The sequence below is a fragment of the Sinocyclocheilus rhinocerous genome, unplaced genomic scaffold (genome assembly GCF_001515625.1).
Source record: "Sinocyclocheilus rhinocerous isolate Xijiao unplaced genomic scaffold, SAMN03320098_v1.1 scaffold1430, whole genome shotgun sequence".
Classification (NCBI taxonomy): Eukaryota; Metazoa; Chordata; class Actinopteri; order Cypriniformes; family Cyprinidae; genus Sinocyclocheilus; species Sinocyclocheilus rhinocerous.
The window spans coordinates 297,442-317,719 of NW_015636039.1; the positions used below are offsets into that span (position 1 = coordinate 297,442).

The following is a 20,278-nucleotide window of genomic DNA, read 5'->3' on the forward strand; positions in this document are numbered from 1 at the left end:
CATTTTTTAAAATTATTTTATTTTAAAATTTAAACTTACTACTTGTACCATGAACTGTCATTATGTAGTTTTTATTACAGTTTTTACACTTTTCTTTTCTTTTTGCTGCAGTGCTTTTAAGACTTCTATGTAAAAGCCCATTTTACATGTGAGATACAACACTGTTCTCTCGAGACTAATGTAGTTTTGACCTGTTCCATGCTTTTATAATAGCCTAATTGACTGGTTCACAAAACAATATGCACTGAAATATGCTGCAAAAGCTATTAAGATTTGGCTGAAATGAGCAGGAAACAAACTACACATAAACTTCAGAGGGATCTGCAGAGTTGCAGGTTCTACACACAACCAGCCAGAGCAAAAGGTTTGGTAAAGTTTGACACATTTTACTACGAGTAAAATGAGTCAAAGTTCACCAAATAATGATAATATTTTTAGTTCTTCTGGAGATTAGTATCTGTCCTACTTCCACTTTGTTACCTTGTTGTGACTATGCGGACCAAGCTGAACACTATATAGGCTTTGTTGACATGTAAATGATAATCATTATAGTTTTTGATGACAGAAACCCAGCAATTTCAGAACGAGCAACAACTTGGTTTCAATAAAGCAACAATTTGTATAGTATGATTGGTTTCATAGAATTTTCACCGCATTATTTCCTTTTTTTTAATGAAAAATAAAAGAAGAAAAGAAAATTTGATTCTTCATAGTATGACCCCTTTAAAAAAATCCTTTCAGTTGTATTAAGTTTCTCTGCCAGATCCTCACAATTAGTTTCCTCATTTGTTTAGTGTGCTTTTAACCTCACTTAAGGTCACGGCCACACACTCACTTTGTAATTGTATCCCTCCATCCTGCCTGCAGTTTGAGACAGATGCTCAGAGAAATTGAATAAGCTCCATTACACTGTTCATTTATACATATGGATGAGTAGAAACAGTGAGGACTAAATCAGGTTAAAGTCTCATTATCATCAGAACTATAACTGATCGTCTATCTGTCTTTCAGGTGGTGCAGCACAAACTGGCTGAGTTGAAAACAGACATATGTGTAGGTCGAGCTTTTATTGACAGTTGCCTTCAGCTCCACAGTGAGAAGAATCTGGACTCAAGCACAGCGTCCATGGCCAAAAATTGGTGAGACTCTTGATGAGTAAACCTGACGAACACTAGTGAAGGGTGCTTTCGAAACTGCTTCATGAAGCTTCGAAAACTTTAGTTTCGAATCAGTGGATTGAAGCATGTATCAAACTACCCAAGTAAAGGCTGGAATCCACTGCAAGACTTTTCAAATCTGAACAGAATTTAAAACACTAGGCATCATACACTTTCAGACTTTGTAAATAGTTACAGAGAAAAACTGGGCATCCTGACTGAGTATCACACGATACCAGACTTTCAAGTCGTTCAGAACACAACAAAGTCACGCAGAAACATGCGCCTTGTTGTTAGGAGACGTATGACAAATGAAACAAAATGTGCTCTAAAATCGGCTCAAATATTAGACGTTTGATATCCTCTGATTGGATGGAATCATAGTCTAAAGCTAAAAAAAAATCACAACTTTTCGGCAACAAGCGGCGCTTGTCCAGACAGCAAATCGGGGCAAAATCTGGGAAAATGTCATGTAGTGTATTCTAGCTGTAATGTGATTTTGCAAACAAAGCTCTATCATGTTATACTGTTATGATCCTTGGTTTCAAAATGTAAAAAAAAATTCTGATGGTTTGTCATTAGAGACGTTGATCTGGTGAACCCATGAAAGAGTGATCTCTGGTCAGTTTGAATGAATTTTATTAACTGCACATGCTTGAAAGTTAATTGTTTCTAATTGGAGTAGTTTGCCAAGCATTGGCTAAAGGTACAGTTACATTTACAATTGACCTATCGGTAAGCCCCGCCCCCATTAGTTGCTGTTGCTTACTCGGACAAACAAACGGAGTTGCTAACTGTTTTACTATGACAGCTGTCAGTGTGAAAACCTTGTCCCAAGATGTTTTTGATAAATTTTGGACACACAATTACCACCATTCAAGTGGGAATTAAATATGCCATGGAGGGATATATAAAAGATTTAAAAATAAATATGGTGGGTAACAAGATTAATTTGGAAGCGAGAGTTTACAGATCACAATGCAAGCGAGAGAAGCCTCATTACGGCCGTCACGATCGCAGATGACAACATCCAGGATTCATGTACCGCTGGGTAAGATTACGTTATTTTACTTTTAACCAGTTTAATATGGAGAGGCACTAAAATGTAGACCTCCGGTCCCCGTGCAACTGATACTCAATGCCATTGGCTCATCTGCATTCGAGGGGAGGGGCTTACCGATAGGTCAATTGCTTGGGGAAGTTTTGTGGGCAAAATCCAGTCCTTTCAATAGGAATCTTTGCGTTTGGGAATTTCGCTTAAGAATCAGAATCAGAATGAGCTTTATTGCCAGGTATGTTTACACATACGAGGAATTTGTTTTCATGACAGAAGCTTCCACAGTGTAACAGAATGACAGTGACAAAACAAAAAAAACACAGATAATAAAATTTTTTAATTAAAATAAATAAAAAATAGAACAAGTAAAATAAGGAATAAAAAATATACAAATCGACAATCGACAATTGTATGTCCAGGTATAGAACAATAGACAGTTGTATGTACAGGTATATTATGTGCAAATTGAAATGTAGACTGAGTATGTGTGTTAGATAAATAAGTGTATGAGTGAATAAATAGTGTGTGTTCCACAGTTATTGTCAAGTGTTCATGAGAGGCCTGAGGGAAGAAACTGTGCCTGTGATGGCCTGAGGGAAGAAACTGTTCCTGTGTCTGGCCGTTCTGGTGCTCAGAGCTCTGTAGCGTCGACCAGATGGCAACAGTTGGAGGTGTGAATGGTTGTGTGGGCAAAATATTTAAGGGCAAAATGCAAGGGCAAGGCAAGGGTTAAGGGCAAAATATTTCCCAACACAGATGATACAGAAAGCTGCTTTGTTTGAAAGTGACTTTTGTGTAAGCTGTACTTCATACACTACTTTTACACTAATGAAATAATGAATCATTTTGCTAAGCAAGTGGTTTAATTGATTGGGAGTTTCAAAAACGCTCATCACTACTGAACACTGTATAGTACGGTCAAAAGCTTATGTGTTTTGAAATTTGAATCTAACTGATTTTATCATCCAGATCTCATCTCCCCACCACATGTATTCTTGTTCAGTAAGTCGTTTCACTTAGAAATGCGTTATAGTACAAAAGTAATGTCAGTCGCAACTTCCATTTCATGCTGACTGATTGTGACAATGGCAAATAACAGATTTTAAAAAGCGCTATCGTTTGGATTAGTTTTGTGTTAAGCTTTGCATGCCTGATGAAGTCTATAGAAAGCACCACTTTTCTTGCATCTTTATGCACACTTAATACCAGATTTGTGTGTGACAGTCTTTTTCCCTCCCTAGGGCCACAGATTTGCAGAATAGAGTTGCTACTCAGTGCCTGCAGCTTCACGGTGGATCGGGCTACATGTGGGAGTGTCCGATAGCCAAGTGAGTAACAGTTACTGAGAAGTGTACCATCAGCACTGATGGGTCAACCTTGCACTTGTAACCAGAATGCAGTGTTTGTTCTGTGACAGTGATTGCATACAGTGGTTAAAGTGATAGTTTACCCACGAATGAAAATTCTGTCATCATGTATCCTCATGTCATTTCTAACCCAAATGAATTTCTTCCATGAAACACAAAAGGAGAAATTTAGAATGCCCATGCTGCGGGAATGTGATTGTTGAAGTATGAACAATGTAAATGCAAGAAAAAATGCTGCCTTTTCAAATGCGTTTAAATTGTATGTATTTCATGCATGTATACCATAACTTCCAACAGCACTGCACAAGCTTGCAGTGCCATCTAACAGTGAACACCCAAGCGTACGCCAAGCAGCAAATGCTAGTAAATATTGGCACTGGCGAGTGTACTGTATGAAACGCTGATAGTTGGTGTGTTTCAGATTGAAGTGCGGCACTGTGTTCTTTTACACGTGAGCAACTTGTGATGCAGTGTTTTTAGTGGCTCAGAGCAGCTAATGTGAATTTTAAAACACAACACGCTCCAACCGTCTTCCCAAGTTTGTAATCGTTTATGCTGTAAATCTGTTGTCAACAAAAGAGAAGCTCCAAGTTCTCCTAGCAGTTTTCCACCAAAATAAAAGCTGAAAGCTGTTCAACATTTGAAAGCAAAGAAATTGAGACAGCCATTAATATTGTAATTTTACTGTTGATCTGTAAAATAAAATAATAATTATTATTAAATAGTATTTTTAATGTAACAGTATAGTAGTACTGCAATATTAATATATGTATTGATTTTTTATAATTTATATAATAATACACATAATAATAATAATAATAATAGTAGTAGTTTAATACTTTTTGTCACTTTTCATAACTTTTTGACATAGAGGGTACCCCTTTAGCATAATTTTTCGACATGCAGGGTCCTCCATTGCTTTAAATAAAACACCTTTGGCGTCAATATGCAGACACAAAAGGCTTTGGGAATTTTATCGTCATGAATATATTATATATTGGGTAATAATTTTGCCATTATTGCATATATGTTGGGGTGCTATTTATTTATTTATTTTTTTTCAATTTAAACAGTCACAAAAATTGTACTTACATTTACATTACACTATTTACAAATTTTTTGAGCACGTAACTCAACCCCTACACCTAACCATTTGTCAATATAAAACACAGGATATAACAGGCAGATACAACAACAGGGACAATTTGTTATTTAAGTCTTCCAAGGCAAAACGATTGATTGATTTGTGAGAGGAACAGACGCAATCACCGTCTTCATCTGCCGTAAAGCTCAGATCTTGTGTGCAGTCTGTGCACAAATTCAAAAATTACATCAGCTTTGATTGTGAAATGCCATTGGCTCTTGTGTGTCTTGTCACCGATTGTGTCATGCTAATGTTCGAGAGTGTCTTTTTGAATGAGATTATGGTATATAAAGTTTAAATTATGGATAAAGATCTAAGATGGATGGATGCACTTTTTTGGGCTTCAAACTCTCAACCCCCATTTACTGCCATTATAAATCTGGGAAGAGCCAGGACATTTTTTTAATATAACTAATAATTGTATTCGTCTGAAAGAAGAAAGTCATATACACCTAGGATGGCTTGAGGGTGAGTAAATCATGGGGTAATTTTCATTTTTGGGTAAACAATCCCTTTCAGGGAGCGGGATTATTTTCAGTGATTAAAACCTTATGATTTACTCTGTTCTTCGCATAAAGATATCGTATGGCTTCAGAAGACTTGGAATGCAACACAACTTGTTTGTAGGCTAATACTTTATTACTTTTTTTTTTTTTGGTCAGTTTTTGCAATAAATACCTGTGACTCTACTTTTATTTGCCTGTTATGTGTTTTATATTATTGAGGAGAGGGTAGGTTTAGGGTAGGGGTGGGGTTAGGTGCTCCAAAATATCTATGAAAGTATAAATGTATGTAAAATGATTTATATTTTTACAAATGCATGCAAAACATTAAATGCGTCTTGATCTGACGCAAACAACTGAGAGCAATGGAGTACGCTGCACGTCGAAACGTGACGCTAAAGGGGTACCCTGAGTGTTAAAAAGCGACGCTAAGGGGTCCTGGCCAAGCGTCAATGGCCCTGTCCCAAATGGCACCCTAAACCCTCATGGTCTTCCTCTGAGTCCACACTTTCATGACGTAATGCCGCTTTGACTGTCGGGTAGAATTCAGCTGCGTAGCTCACAGGGTTGCGGCCTCAGCAGAAGTGCGCATCGAGGGCGCATAGCAGCCGGAAAGGGGGCGCTCGCGTGCTCCCTTCTGAAAGCTAAAATGACGAATGGGACACCCTACGGTCTTGTGGATTTAAAGGACGCGCACGCAGCGGCCATTGTAAGTCCTCAAGACCGAAAGTGCACATGAAGTGTGCCATTTGGGACAGGGCCAATATGTGACGAGTTGGGATGAGAATTTCCTTGACTGTTATTCTGGTGTCCAGCAGAGGGCGAGTTTCTCTCAGCTCTGCACAGCAACACCACAATATCTCTCACACTCTTTAAATGGAGCTAAAACTGGGTTCATTTGAATTGTCATTTGATTAGTCACTCTTGATAACTGCAGTCTGTTGGTGTATATTTGTATATTTTGTTGGCATCAGATGTACCCTGTGCAGGTGTAAAATGCCTCTTTCAGAACCTCCTGGGATATTCATACATGATGAGAGTCTTTAAAAATCTGCTGGTGTTTTAATGCAATATAAATACAGCTTTAGAGGTTAGCTCATCCCAAAATGAGATAAAAATATAATATATATATATATAAAATATACAGTATGTGTTCCACAAAAAAATGAAACCTGTTTTTTTGAACCATTAAGTGTATATATGTTGCTAGGAAACGCTTGTTTTGTTTACTGTGTGGAGACGTGCTGAAATGGCGTTTGGTCTCGTACTGTATCGCGTACATTGTCAGTGTCGTGCCCTTTGCTTGGCCATTTGTTGGGATAAACAGGAAAGTGTGTCCAGCTGAATTCAATTTGAGTTTTGTTAAACTAATTAAAAAGAAGCTTAGTTTACCGCGGAAGCGGTCGCGGCTGCGGTCGTGTGAAGACCGAAGAGTGTAAAGACCATCGACTCTACCGTGCGACGACACCGGCAAAGGACATAAGTATCGCTTTTTATCTCTCCTCTTTCCACTTCTGTTTCAGGTTTTTATAAACTATTCATTTGTCATTTTTATTTAATTTCTTTTATTTTCTTAAATGTGTGTGTATATATATATATAGTATTTATAGAGTTTTAGCTTTTAGTTTTAATTACTTTTTCTTATTTGTAAGTCGCTTTGGATAAAAGCGTCTGCTAAATGACTAAAAGTAAAGTAAAAGTAAAAAAGTATATAACGTTCATGACAATGAAGCATATTTTCTCCCCAAATTCTTATTTTTTTATATGAAAGTTGAATAGATTTATTGTCCTCGTTACTAGAATGTAAAAAAGTATATATTATTTAAATTGTGAAATATTCATAGATATTTGAAGTATCTCTTATGTGTTACAGTAATGAGAATGAATATTTTTCATAATGATAATGAGAATTTGAGGGGAAATGTGCTTGCCATAAAAATGTCACTATGTAAAAAAATCTTAATGATCCTAAAAATAGGCTTCAGTTAATATAATTTTGAGGTGAAATATGACCTTAACATTCTTGAGATTCACCCAGCCAGACTTTCAGTCTTGACTCATAATGGTTGTCTTATGTGCTGTCTTTCAGGGCTTTTGCAGACTCCAGAGTTACACCCATCTTCGGAGGAACCAATGAGATCATGAAAGAACTAATCTCACGCAACATCGTTAGTAAAAAATAAATGCAGGAAAAATAGAGAAAAAAAATGTAGCGGGAGTTTCACTGATTGTTTATCTCAGATGAGTTATTCAACACATACTAAAAGTTCATGTCATGTTAAAGTCTGCTTATATCATAGGATGTCTGCAGAGAGAACATCTGTTTCTGTTCTTCTGTGACTACGCTGTATGTATGGATATTTTAAGCAACATTTGTTTTCCAGGTGAACAGTTTGCACCACTAATTTGCAGGGTTTGTTGTACAGGGTTTTTTGTTGTAGAGTTCAGATACTTTTGTTGTGTTTTGACTGTTTGATATGTGAATACCAGCTTTGTATGTACTAATAAATCCATATAAAGCTATTTCTAAAGATGGCCCTTATGTTCTTTCATCTAACAGTGTGATTCTCTTTTCTCCAAAGACACCTTTAGGATACTAAAATCAGTTTGTAAATTTTAATCATGCACTGTTATGATTTGTGTAAACAAAGAGTGTCTGTCTAAGTGTGTGTGTAAGTTTATGTGCGGTTGAGTCTCTGGCTGGCTGGCGTGTTCATAGTGAATCATGGAGCAGAGGTGGGTGGTCTGTGAGAGAGTTAGTTGGTGGGTGTTATAAAGAGATTAAAACCAGAGTGTTCAACTCTCTCTCTCCATCCCGCCCTCTTTCTGTCATGGGTGTAATTATAGAGCAGTTTTCCTTTTATTCAAAGATATTCAAATATAGAGCCGCACTATGAAAGTTCAGAGTAACTATAGATTAGACAGAGGAGAGAAAATCGTCTTTCGAAAGCAAGTTTGACTAACGGTCAGAAGATCAAAGTCATGACTCACAAATGAATCGCTCTTTTGAGCTGATATTTCTAATGATTCGAGTGTTTCAAAAAGCGTTCGTGAATCACTCTTTTTTTTATGAGGGAGAACAAAATGTAACAAAGTAAAAATACTGGAACAATAACCACACCAAAAACAACATTTAAGACAATTTGTCATCCTAGTTAGTGAAAGTGAGACATTTTTATGGGAACAATTTTTTATGACAACAATAATTTATTTCACCAATGTACTTTACTACACCCAGTGTTGGGCTCGTTACTCCAAAAATGTAATTTATTACTCGTTACTAGTTACTCTTTTCAAAAGTAATATTATTACTTATTACATTCTGGCAACAGTAATTATTTACACTACTAGTTACATTACTTTTCCTTCACGTCCCACAGATGTTGTACAGGTGCATCTCAATAAATTAGAATGTCGTGGAAAAGTTCATTTATTTCAGTAATTCAACTCAAATTGTGAAACTCGTGTATTAAATAAATTCAATGCACACAGACTGAAGTTGTTTAAGTCTTTGGTTCTTTTAATTGTGATGATTTTGGCTCACATTTAACAAAAACCCACCAACTCACTATCTCAACAAATTAGAATACTCCATAAGACCAATAAAAAAAACATTTCTAGTGAATTGTTGGCCTTCTGGAAAGTATGTTCATTTACTGTACATGTACTCAATAACTTGGTAGGGTCTCCTTCTGCTTTAATTACTGCCTCAATTCGGCGTAGCATGGAGGTGATCAGTTTGTGGCACTACTGAGGTGGTATGGAAGCCCAGGTTTCTTTGACAGTGGCCTTCAGCTCATCTACATTTTTTGGTCTCTTGTTTCTCATTTTCCTCTTGACAATACCCCATAGATTCTCTATGTTATTACTTCAGCATAGGGGTTGATTGATTGATTGATAGTGACTTTTAAGTAAACGTGTTGTATTAATTGTCACGTGTAGCTTGAAGCTAATTGTAGCTATAATTTATCTGTTACCCACAGGCCTATATGATTATATTTCATGAAGTATTTTATCAAAAGAAATCACATAAGTTAATAAGATTTTTAATTATAGTAATATGATTTATATCTGGATCAGATGTATGTGGTTGGGCAAGCCATGTAATGCCAGAGTAAAGTAATGCCACAACTTCCATAATGCCACACCTTACACAACTGTGTTCAGATCACCTTTTCTCCTGACAAAATCGGTGTAATGGCAATGTTTCCATGCCCTGATTGTAAGCTTTTCCATATTCAAAGCTTTCCAGATGCACTGGTGACTTCATGTGCCTGTGCGAGTCATGACAATTATGAAAATAAATCTAGGAATTGTTGGATTTCAAATCAGCATAGGGGTTGAGGCATCAGAAGTAACTAAGTAACGAGCTGTTTCATGGATGGTTACTGTAATATTATTATCTTGAAATCTGGGTTACAATTTATTTTAAGGTGTCCTTGTTACAGTGTAATAATACATTTAATTAATGTAATATTAATTAACTACATCTACTTACTATATGGTTTTAGGTTAGGACAGGGTCTGGCTTAGGGTTACTTGCATTATGCATAATTAATAGTGATTAAAATAGTACATGTAACGTGTATCAAGGACACCTTAAAATAAAGTGTTACCGAAATCTTAATAGTAATTAGTTACACTACTAGTTACTGCAAAAAGTAATATTAGTACTGTAACTAGTTACAAGTAACTATAGTTACTGCCCAACACTACACCTCACAGCCAGTGAAAACCATCAGTTTCTAATCGTTTCAAATCATTTAATAAACTGATTCATTTAACGAGTCAGTCTAGCCCTATGATATTAAAATAATAATAATAATAATAACTTTTCCCCATGGAAGTCTGTGGTTTCCATGCAAAATTGTGCTGCTTTTAAAGTGTTGCTGCCGGTTGATTTTTAATTTTTTTTCACCCGCGGGTTTAAGGTTTGACATATTGCAAATCATATTTGATTGAAATGCTTTTATTGAACCAATGACAAAACTTTGCTACTGTGTGTTAAGTTTTGTAAAGAAGATCCACTGGCATAGGGAGCCTTTGAGCTGCGTTTATGATAGTAGTTTTCAGTTTGCATAAGAGTGACTGTATATAAATGTATTTTAGGTATGGGAATTGCATATTTTGAGTTTTGATATTTGGGATGGTCATTGGTAGGGCTGCACAATAAATCGCATTCGATATTTAACGCGCATCTTGTCAGAAAAGCCGGTTCTGTAATCAGCGGTAAATCTCCATCACGTGCGTGCTTTCACATTGAGCAGCATTAACTACACAGTGTAGTTAATGCAGCTCAATGAGAAAACCCGCACGTGATGGAGATTTACCGCTGATTACAGAACCGGCTTTACTGACAAGATGCGCCTTAAATATCGCATGCGATTTATCGTGCAGCCCTAGTCATTGGGTTATTTTTGAATGGTTATATTTGGGCTAGTTTTGTTATGCAGACCTGGCAACCCTGCGCTTCCCCACAGCGTTGATCTGCGCTCTGTCATTCCTCTTACTAAGGCTCCCCTGTTAGTGCACACTGTGAGGGGGTGTTGAGTGTGTGGGTTGATTTGTAGCTTGTTGATGCCCAACAGTCTTTCTGTTCTTTAATACCACAATTATTTCATTTCTGGGCGACCCGACCCAGTGCTGTGAGCTAAATTTGGGCTCTCAGTCCACATTCTCGATCTGTGAAGCCACTGTGTGGGAGATCCTGAGCTGTTATAAAAATGAGTGCCATTCCTCATTAGCAAGCCTAGACACAATCTGCTTATGCATGTCACTTTTTCTGTGCAAATTTTTTGGGGATAATTTGTTCCCCCAAAAAGTTTTTTTGTCCATACAATAAAAGTCAGCTGGGTTCAAAACAACACCAGAACCCATTGACTTTGGGGGAAAAAAAAAAACCCGCTTTGAGGCATCTTTTGTGTTATCGTTTAAAAAACAATCTTAAGCAGTTTAAAAAATATCTTTAAGCAATTAATGGTATAGTTCAGTTAATTCTCCAGAAATTGGTCACTGGCAAAACATCTGCTTTATTACTAAGTGCAACAGTCGGCTTCCTGAAGTAAAATCTAATTTTCTCCATAGGGAAATTGATTTTTAATGATAACTTATAAACTTTTAAAGACAGACCTACTGGTTGTTAATCAATGGCATATGCTTTTATTAAAGTCATCTGTTCACATTATTTTTTTTTTTAAATAACTGTATTTAACGCTGTACAGAAAATTCCACCAATCAGAGAGAGTCATGGTGAGCAAATCACGCCAAAAGAGCTTGCAGTGAATGCTCACAACCCATGAAGCACTGCAAATTATATCAAAATTCCTTTTTATTTGTATATATAAGCATATTTGGCAAACAACAACAACTTTAAAAAATATATTGTTTCTATAGATATAATCAACAAATTTAAATGAATTATTTTATATTTCTCAATTGTTTTTAATTTGATTGTTATTCACAATGCTTTGTGTGATTGCAGTTCTTTCCCTCACTAAAGGTGTTAAATACAGTGTAAGGTGTAAATGTGTGTAATGTTGTGATTCACCTTTTAACTGGTTGGCTTGGTTCATGGCTTATAATGTATTAACAAAGATTTTTTTTAAATTGGAAAAAATTAATGGAAAAAATACTTAAAAAATCAATGTCGCTGAAAGTATGTGGGCACTGATATATAGTTATAGTTATATATATAGATTGACATAAATGTTTATATATATATATATATATGTTCAATTTTATTTTCTCATAATTTTGAGTGCTTTCAATGGAGAAAGAAGCTTTTGCCCCACATACTTTAATCGTGTAGTTACAACATCTACCAGCAGGGACTAACTGGACCAAGTTAACTAGCCAAACCTTGACCCCTTGGCTCGTACAGCAATGACAGGGGATTTTGACCAGTGAGTGCTTTAGTCACTTTTAAAAGTGGATGAAGTTATTCACAACGCTTTGTGTGATTGCAGTTCTTTCCCTCACTAAAGGTGTTAAATACAGTGTAAGGTGTAAATGTGTGTAATGTTGTGATTCACCTTTTAACTGGTTGGCTTGGTTCATGGCTTATAATGCATTAACAAAGATTTTTTTTAAATTGGAAAAAATTAATGGAAAAAATACTTAAAAATCAATGTCGCTGAAAGTATGTGGGCACTGATATATAGTTATAGTTATATATATAGATTGACATAAATGTTTATATATATATATATATATGTTCAATTTTATTTTCTCATAATTTTGAATGCTTTCAATGGAGAAAGAAGCTTTTGCCCCACATACTTTAATCGTGTAGTTACAACATCTACCAGCAGGGACTAACTGGACCAAGTTAACTAGCCAAACCTTGACCCCTTGGCTCGTACAGCAATGACAGGGGATTTTGACCAGTGAGTGCTTTAGTCACTTTTAAAAGTGGATGAATGGCAAGTAATACAGGATATGTTCACCAGATGTTTGTCATGAAAGCGTCTTTGTCTTGAATTTCATTTCTGTCTTAATGCTTTTTAAATCTGGTCTTTCAGATACATTCAAATGACTGTCCTCTTCTTTTTGTGTTCAGAAAAGAGGAATTAAAACTCTATGTTAGTAGAAAAGGAAGTTTTAAAACTGTCAGACATGAATGGTGAGCCCTCTTCTCTAATTTAAAAGGATCTGCTTTATATTTTCAAGAACTTCTTTGTGTTGTATGAAATGTGTCTTTAGTTGTGGTTGAATAGAGTGATTTAACTGAACTCCCATTAGTCACATCATCTAAAGCTGCATTCACGTCATGTTAGAATGATCGTATTTGCAAGTTGTGCGCACGAGTAATAATTACCAGCGGGAAACAGGGCTTGTCAATTGTTATGTCAAGAATTATGGCAGAAGCAGATTGTTATTGATCATAATACGTTGTACTTCTGAATGTTGATGATACAATTAAAACTTACAAAGACGTATAGTATATGAGCTACGTGTCATCTGAAGGTTTAGATCCAGTCACTGTCCTTCACTGGAGCTACTCCAGACAGTTTTTTGGTCTACATACGACTCAAACTCTCTGCTTTTTCCTGAGGTAAACGCTGCCGTCAGTTAATGAAGTTTTAACATGAAATTGCACCTCAATTGAACTATTGTGATGTCAAATGTGATAAGACTTTGCAGTTTTGGACAGTTTTGGCCATATTTGATATTTACCTTAGTTCCTGTCACTTTGTTTAGGTGATAGTCACAAATAGAAAGACTTGACTTAAATGGCATATTCATACATATACCTCCGATTTCACAGACAAGGCTTAAGCTAGTCCCAGACTAAAATGCATGTTTGAGCTGTCTCAACTGAAAATATCTTGCTCTGACTTATCTTAAAATATGTCAGTGTCATTGTTCTGTGTCAAGATGCACACCTGTAATGTTTTCTTCTAAGGCATTTTTGTAAAAGTTGCTTAAATATCTTAATTTAACTAAGGCCTAGTCCTGGCTTAAGCTAAGCCCCGTTTGTGAAACCGGGCCATAGTGTTCAAGCCTCTAATGTAAGGACATTTTGAGACTCACACCTATAAGTAAATGCTGTTGTCAATCCCAAACGCGGATAGTGTGAACGTAGCCAAGGTCATCAAAGATGTCCCTGTAGAGTTATTCTAGTTAATCAAACATGCTGAGTAGAATAATGTTGCATTCCATTTAACTCATCCATCCAATTTCCCACTTGGAAAATCTGAATAAATTTGCTTTCTAAATTGCAACAGAATGCTATATGGTCAGGGAAACGATATTGAAGTTGAAATATCCCACATCTGGCTTTGTATGGAACACAGCATACTATTCTAACTAGCTAAATAGTGTGGACCAATCAAACACAGATCAATCACAGTAGCTGAAATGACAAAAGGACACTACAGGAAGTTCATATGGATCGTTTAATGACAGATAATAGTGCTACACTCTGGGGTCACTGAACAGGCTTATGGAATAGTCACATTTCTCTTCTGCATGTACGTATACACACATTTACATATTCTGAAACATCAGGATCTGGAAAAACTAAGCACAGGATTATGGTAGCTGCTGTGACACAGAGTCATTACAAAGGCAAAAGACAGAAGACCAAAACCCCAAAGTTTATTTACAATCTTTCTGCTGCACTTCAGTTATGTATTTATTTTTGGTGTATGCTCTGTTCAGCAAAGGTTTGCACCGTTTTTTCTTTTAAGCTCTCAATGTTTTAGGGATGGTTCATCCAAAAATATATAATTTTCATCTTCATTTACTTGCCCTTATCTCATTCTAAACCTGCATGACTTTATTTCTCCTGAAGAATCCAAGAGGTGGTGCAAAGAAAGTGAATGGGGACAGACTCTGTCAAACTTTAAAAATGACAATGATATTCGAAGCAGTTCACATTCACATTGATTCACATTCAAATGTGTTGTGAGAACACATTCTGTCTGGTTTGCCATCAGTAATACCAAATGACATTGTTTTTTGCGTCTTTCATAACTGATTGATTTGCACCAAATTTTGTTATGTTTTAAAATTTGTTAGAACACCTCGATAGATTATGCTAAACATCTCCTTTGTGTTCCACAATAAAAATGAAGCCATACAGGTTTGGAACATCATGAGATCGAGTAAATGACAACAGAATGTTCGTTTTGGGATGAACTATATCCCTTTAACTTTCAAGTAGATTAATTGGACATCTTAACTGTTTCTTATGGATGTACAGAAGAAAGCTAGGGTTGCATTGCTAGGCAATTCGTAAAGGATAGGTAGGTCAAATTTCATACAGTGCATGTAAAGGAGCTCCTAATTTCAAACGTTCCTGCAATTGCACACAAAGGACAGGTTTTCAGGACACCAATTCATTCAAGTTATCCACTTAAACAGATTTTTAATCTGCATTTGGTTGACCATCCCTACCAGAGTATGTGAGCGGAGTGGAGTGGGAGCGGAGTGAGAAGTGGAGTGGCATAATTTTTCGACTGGAGCGAGGAGTGGATTTTTTGAAAGTCGGAGCGTCGTGGTTTTCACTCGCTCTGGGAGCGCTCCACTACCGCTCCATCACGAGTACATTTAATGCCAACAGCCCATAATATAACTGCATTTTAGGAAGAATTCACGCATTAAACATCATTAGTTAGCTTGACAGATATCCCAGAGAGCACACATACGTCTGCAAGATGTCTGTTAAAGATCGCTTCATCTGGAAAGTATCTGCTGTGTACAAACATCTGATAGACATCCAGATGTCAGTTTTACATACATTCTAAATCATAAACATCTTAAAGACATCTTCTAAACGTCAATTTGACATCTGATAGGAAACGTCCTATAGACGTATTGCAGGTGAGCAAACACTAAAAAACAAGTCTTGCAGATGTCAAATAGACGTCTCTGTGATGTATGTTTATCACTCAAATCAGAAAGAAGGTGAAGGTTATAATGACAGCGATGGACGAGTGCGGGAGGTTATATCTCAGGCATGTTTGTTTGTAGCATGTGGGTACTCAATATTGATTGGGTGAATTCACGTTTTAAACAGTTTACTGTACAGGTAGTTAATCTCCGCTCTAAACGAATGTGCATTGTTGAACATGCACACACAACACACAAGCTCGCACATAACGTACAGATCATGAGCACATATAAACATTCAGGAATGCAGAAAATTATTGTCAACGCTGTCCTGTGATTTATCAGCTTAAAAACGGAAAAGTTACAGCATATTCTTTCTGTTTCTGAAATAACTACAACCCTCAGCTTCGCCCGAGTAGAAACACGCTGCACAGACAAGTGAGTTAAACAGTCATTTAATATAGACTTCGGCTAATTGTAGTGTTCCAATAAATCACGATAAATCTATTCTTCTAGTATTGTGTATTTATTATTAATTTAAAGGGGTCATATGATGCGATTTCAAGTTTTCCTTTCTCTTTGGAGTGTTACAAGCTCTTGGTGCATAAAGAAGATCTGTAAAGTTGCAAAGACTAAAGTCTCAAATCCAAAGAGATATTCTTTATAAAAGAAAGGAGTTAACCACGCCTACCTAAAACGGCTCGTTCTAACACGCCCCCACACTGTAAACCCGAACAGTACAATGATCTTTAAAATAGCATCATATGACCCCTTTAATATAAGTTCTGAACAGAACTTTGAGATATTTCAAAACATAGGCTTCTGAAGTATTTTAGCCACCAATTTCGTCATGGAGCGAAGGCGGAGCGGTGTTTCTGATCAGTTGAGCAAGGAGCAGGAAATGATGAACCCAAAGCGGAGCTGGAGAGGAGTGATTATTGAATGCTAGGAGCGCGGAGAAGAAATTGTTGCCGCTCCACTCTGCTCACATACTCCGATCCCTACAGGTTGGGTAACAATCACATCATCAAGTTATCACGACTGCCTGAATTTCAAACAAAAACCAAAGAACACAAGTTGCGTAAAATCCTGCAGTTCAGTTCCCAGTAGCCTGCTGGAGTCTCATCCGACTAACTGTGAGCTGGAGGTTAAAGTGTGCCCTCATCTAGGAATTTGTTTATCCCATCACAAATCTTCCTCAGGTTAAGTCTGTACTCTTCAGACGGGCCGTACAGCTCGGTCAGGAAATCCACATCTGCGAAATGGTTGAAAACGTGGTCGATCCGCGCGTGGGAGCGCATGGTCAAGTGCTGCTCCACCAGCTCATGGAGAAGGTCCCTACATTCCATCAGCAGCTCAGAAAGAATGCCACGGTCGAAGGTGTACTCCACCTCGTAAAAGCTCACCACTGTCATGGCCGCCTGGTTCATCTTCTTTTTGAAGCGTTCGACTGTCTCCATCTCGTCAGGACTGAACTGGTGGTTTCGATAGAGAATGCCAATCTTCAGGGCGATCTTGATGACATCTTTGATGATCTTGTGGGCTTTTTTCTTGCTCTTGGTGTATTCACGACTGGCCTTGTAGAGTTCGTCCAGAATCTCGCTGCTGGTATCGTCTGTTAGAAGGTTTGCCACGGCCATGGTGGCCATTTTACTTAAGATCTTCTTTTGGGCCTGAAGGGCCAAACTCTTGGAGTTGAAGCTCTCTTGCCCTATACAAACAAAGAAAAAAGTAAAGTTAACCACTCCAATAAATGTTTTCCTCTCTCACATAAGTCAGTTTGAATGTCAACAATGTTTTTCTACAGAACATTTTTCTACAGAACATTTTTCTGTAAATGCGCTGCAGCGTTTTGAGTAACCATGTCAAGGGCAGTCTAACAGACATCTCTGTCAATATAATACCATGCTGAAAGACTTCAAATATAAAACATTCCATCTGTCTTTTAAAAATATTTTGCTTAAAGAAGTGTGGATGTTTTTCTGAACCTTTATTATTGTGGTAACCTCTATTCAGTTCTTGTTTAATTAAATGTTCTAGCATTTTTTAAAGACTGATACATTCCTTTGATGTTGAATTCTGTATCTCAGTCCATCTTCACTCTTTTCATTTTAAATCTGAATGAAATGATGGAAGAGAAGTTTTTTTTATTAACATAGTATTGATTATTATTAACATAGTAGTATTGATTTTTTGTTTTTTAAGTTGAGCTGATTTACTACAAAACAAGCATGAAAAAGTAGATGGTAAAATAAGAGTGCTTAGTGACATCAGAAAAAAAAAGGAAATAATTTCAGGCTGAGCAAGTTTTATTGGAAATATAATCTATTTATTTATCAGGTTGTGCAGTTATAAAAGTTAATTAGAAAAGGTTTAGCATCACATTGGCCAATGCAACTGATTTTATGTAATGCAATGACATTTACATTTTTAAAAAGGGACTTTATTGAGCCAGTGTAGGTGTGTCACTGTGACCGTATGTGTGCAAACGGATGGCAGCAAAGCTGTTGATTTACTAATGATTTATACAGTGTCTAATGGACAGTGATAATATTAGCACAAGCTGTTAGTCAGGCTGGAGAGACTGTGCTGTTTGACACACTGTGGGCAGTACCCAGAGTTCCTCTGGGTGTGTGAGAGCTTTCATTGTGAGGTTTGCTGTCTCTCTGATCTGGTGTTGTAGAGGTGGAAACTGCACGTTCAATAACTCAATAATAAGATTTGAGCCAAAAATAGGAGAATGAAAAGAAATGGGTTGCATTCAGGGAGAGTTTATAAATCTTATTCGGGATTTCTTGACAACTAATATGAATATGAATAGTGTTTCCTACAGAGTTTTTTCCCCCTTTCACCACGCACAGTATATGGATTTTAATCCATATAAAATTTGATAATTTATTAAATGTAATATTTTTTAAAATATTATATAATGAAATATCATTTATTACAAAGCAATTGTGGTTTGAACAATTTTAAGCAGGTTAAGAACAGTTCTCGCTTCACTTTGATTCAGATGTCACTGGAATTTGCTATGATGGTTCAATAACCATTCTGACAGAATCAGTTAGTTAATTTAGTGAATTATTTTTTCTGACTGATTCAAACCATTTTATTAAAAGAACCAACTCATACAAGTCATTTGTTGGTGAATCAGACTACACTGTTCAGGTTGTGTGTTCCTTTTTTTGCGTGCAACCCCTAAAGACAAAAAAGACGTGTTTTATTACCATTCAGTTTCATTTTATTTTTATACAGTTCAGACTACAAGCTAAAAATTCTGGGATATTTCTTGCCATGGCAATATAGATCCAGCAGGGGTGAAGAGCAGTACAGGAAACACTTGTGTACTGTATATTACTTTCTGAGGAAGTACACACTCAAATGCCTCACAGAAATATTTTTTAAGAGCGCTCATGGTAGCGTGCTGCAGAAATGTTTTCCGTCTAACCATGTTCCTCTTTTTGTACATTTTTGTGCTGTATTTTTGCATCATCACAATAGACTTTTACATATGAGTTTGAATCGACCAGAAAGTATGTTTTCGATGTATGTTATCTAAAAATAAACTGTTTGTGAGTTATTAGTTTAGTCAGACTGTGTTTTAGACCCCATTTTATGAGTAATAAATGCAGAAATCCAAATATTCCCAAAGGGATCGCAAGCTTATTTCAGTTAGGATGCTGCCTTAGAAAAGTAGCTGCTGATGTAGGCAGTAGACAACAAGGCAGCTTGCTAGGTTTGGGAACAGAGCAATGGTGACCATATACGTCCATCATGATGTTCAATATCTCAGGGTTTTGTGAGATGAGCGTGATGGCACAGGGAGGAGGGAATTGTTTTGCCATGTTTATCTGTAGGAGGCATGGGCAATCTGAGAGCAAATTTTATTTAGATACCTCCTAGTTCAAATTACATACTACAGACATGATTAACAGTACAGAAAAAAAATTTTGAAAATCGGTTTCTTCCTGTACTCCTCTGCAGAGAGCTGTCACTCTCGTTTACTGCCTCACACAAATCACTGTTATATGTCAGCGGGGTGGTCTGGAAAATACGTCATTTGGGAATGCCACTGAATGCCACAGAATGGCACTTGAATGCCACACAAATGCCCGACCCGGGCTCCAGTCTCTCTTACTTCATGTAAAGAGAGCCAGAGTGAGGTTGACCTCTATGCGCACACGTCCAGCTGCCAGGTGAGATGGTGTGACCTCGATCTGATCGTGGAGGCATGACCTTTAGCTAGTGTCTCTGACAGGAATGATGATGTTCACTCTGAATGACAAACTGGTTTATACAATTGCTGCTCCTGTAGCTCAGCTTGTAGTGCATGACACTAGCTGCAATGAGGTCATGGGCTTGATTCTCTAGCATACTTTTAAAGAGTTTTTTTTTTTTACTGAAATAATATACTTTTAAGTTTACAATTAAATGAAAATTTATTATTTAATTTTATATTAAATAATTTAAATGCTCATATTAAATTGATTAATTTTATATTAAATACAATTTGTTGAAATTGAGTGTTTTCTTACCCACTTAGGTCAAACTTAAGTACATCTCTATAGATAATTTCATAATAGCTTATATTGCCTTTGAAATATAGTTAAAGTGTACTGTTGAATGCATTGACAAGTATTTATTGTAAACTAAAATATACTTTAATGTCATTTCTATTGAAACTTGTATGTCATGTATTTGTGTATGTTTGTAAT

General features: G+C 36.6%; 2 protein-coding genes across 2 annotated transcripts in view; one reads left to right on the plus strand and one right to left on the minus strand.

Moving 5' to 3' along the window:
- Nucleotides 1-7,752, plus strand: part of LOC107747617 (acyl-CoA dehydrogenase long chain) — a 14,387-nt gene extending 6,635 nt beyond the window's left edge. Inside the window, exons 9-11 of the mRNA XM_016562217.1 lie at nt 1,012-1,139; nt 3,456-3,542; nt 7,318-7,752. Of these exons, the coding sequence (XP_016417703.1) occupies nt 1,012-1,139; nt 3,456-3,542; nt 7,318-7,411 (309 nt within the window). The 3' untranslated portion in view covers nt 7,412-7,752. The remainder of the gene's footprint in view (nt 1-1,011; nt 1,140-3,455; nt 3,543-7,317) is intronic.
- An 8,601-nt stretch (nt 7,753-16,353) lies between these two features.
- LOC107747618 (tumor necrosis factor alpha-induced protein 8-like protein 3) overlaps nt 16,354-20,278 on the minus strand; it is a 46,955-nt gene continuing 43,030 nt past the window's right edge. Inside the window, exon 2 of the mRNA XM_016562218.1 lies at nt 16,354-17,274. Within this exon, the coding sequence (XP_016417704.1) occupies nt 16,712-17,274 (563 nt within the window). The 3' untranslated portion in view covers nt 16,354-16,711. The remainder of the gene's footprint in view (nt 17,275-20,278) is intronic.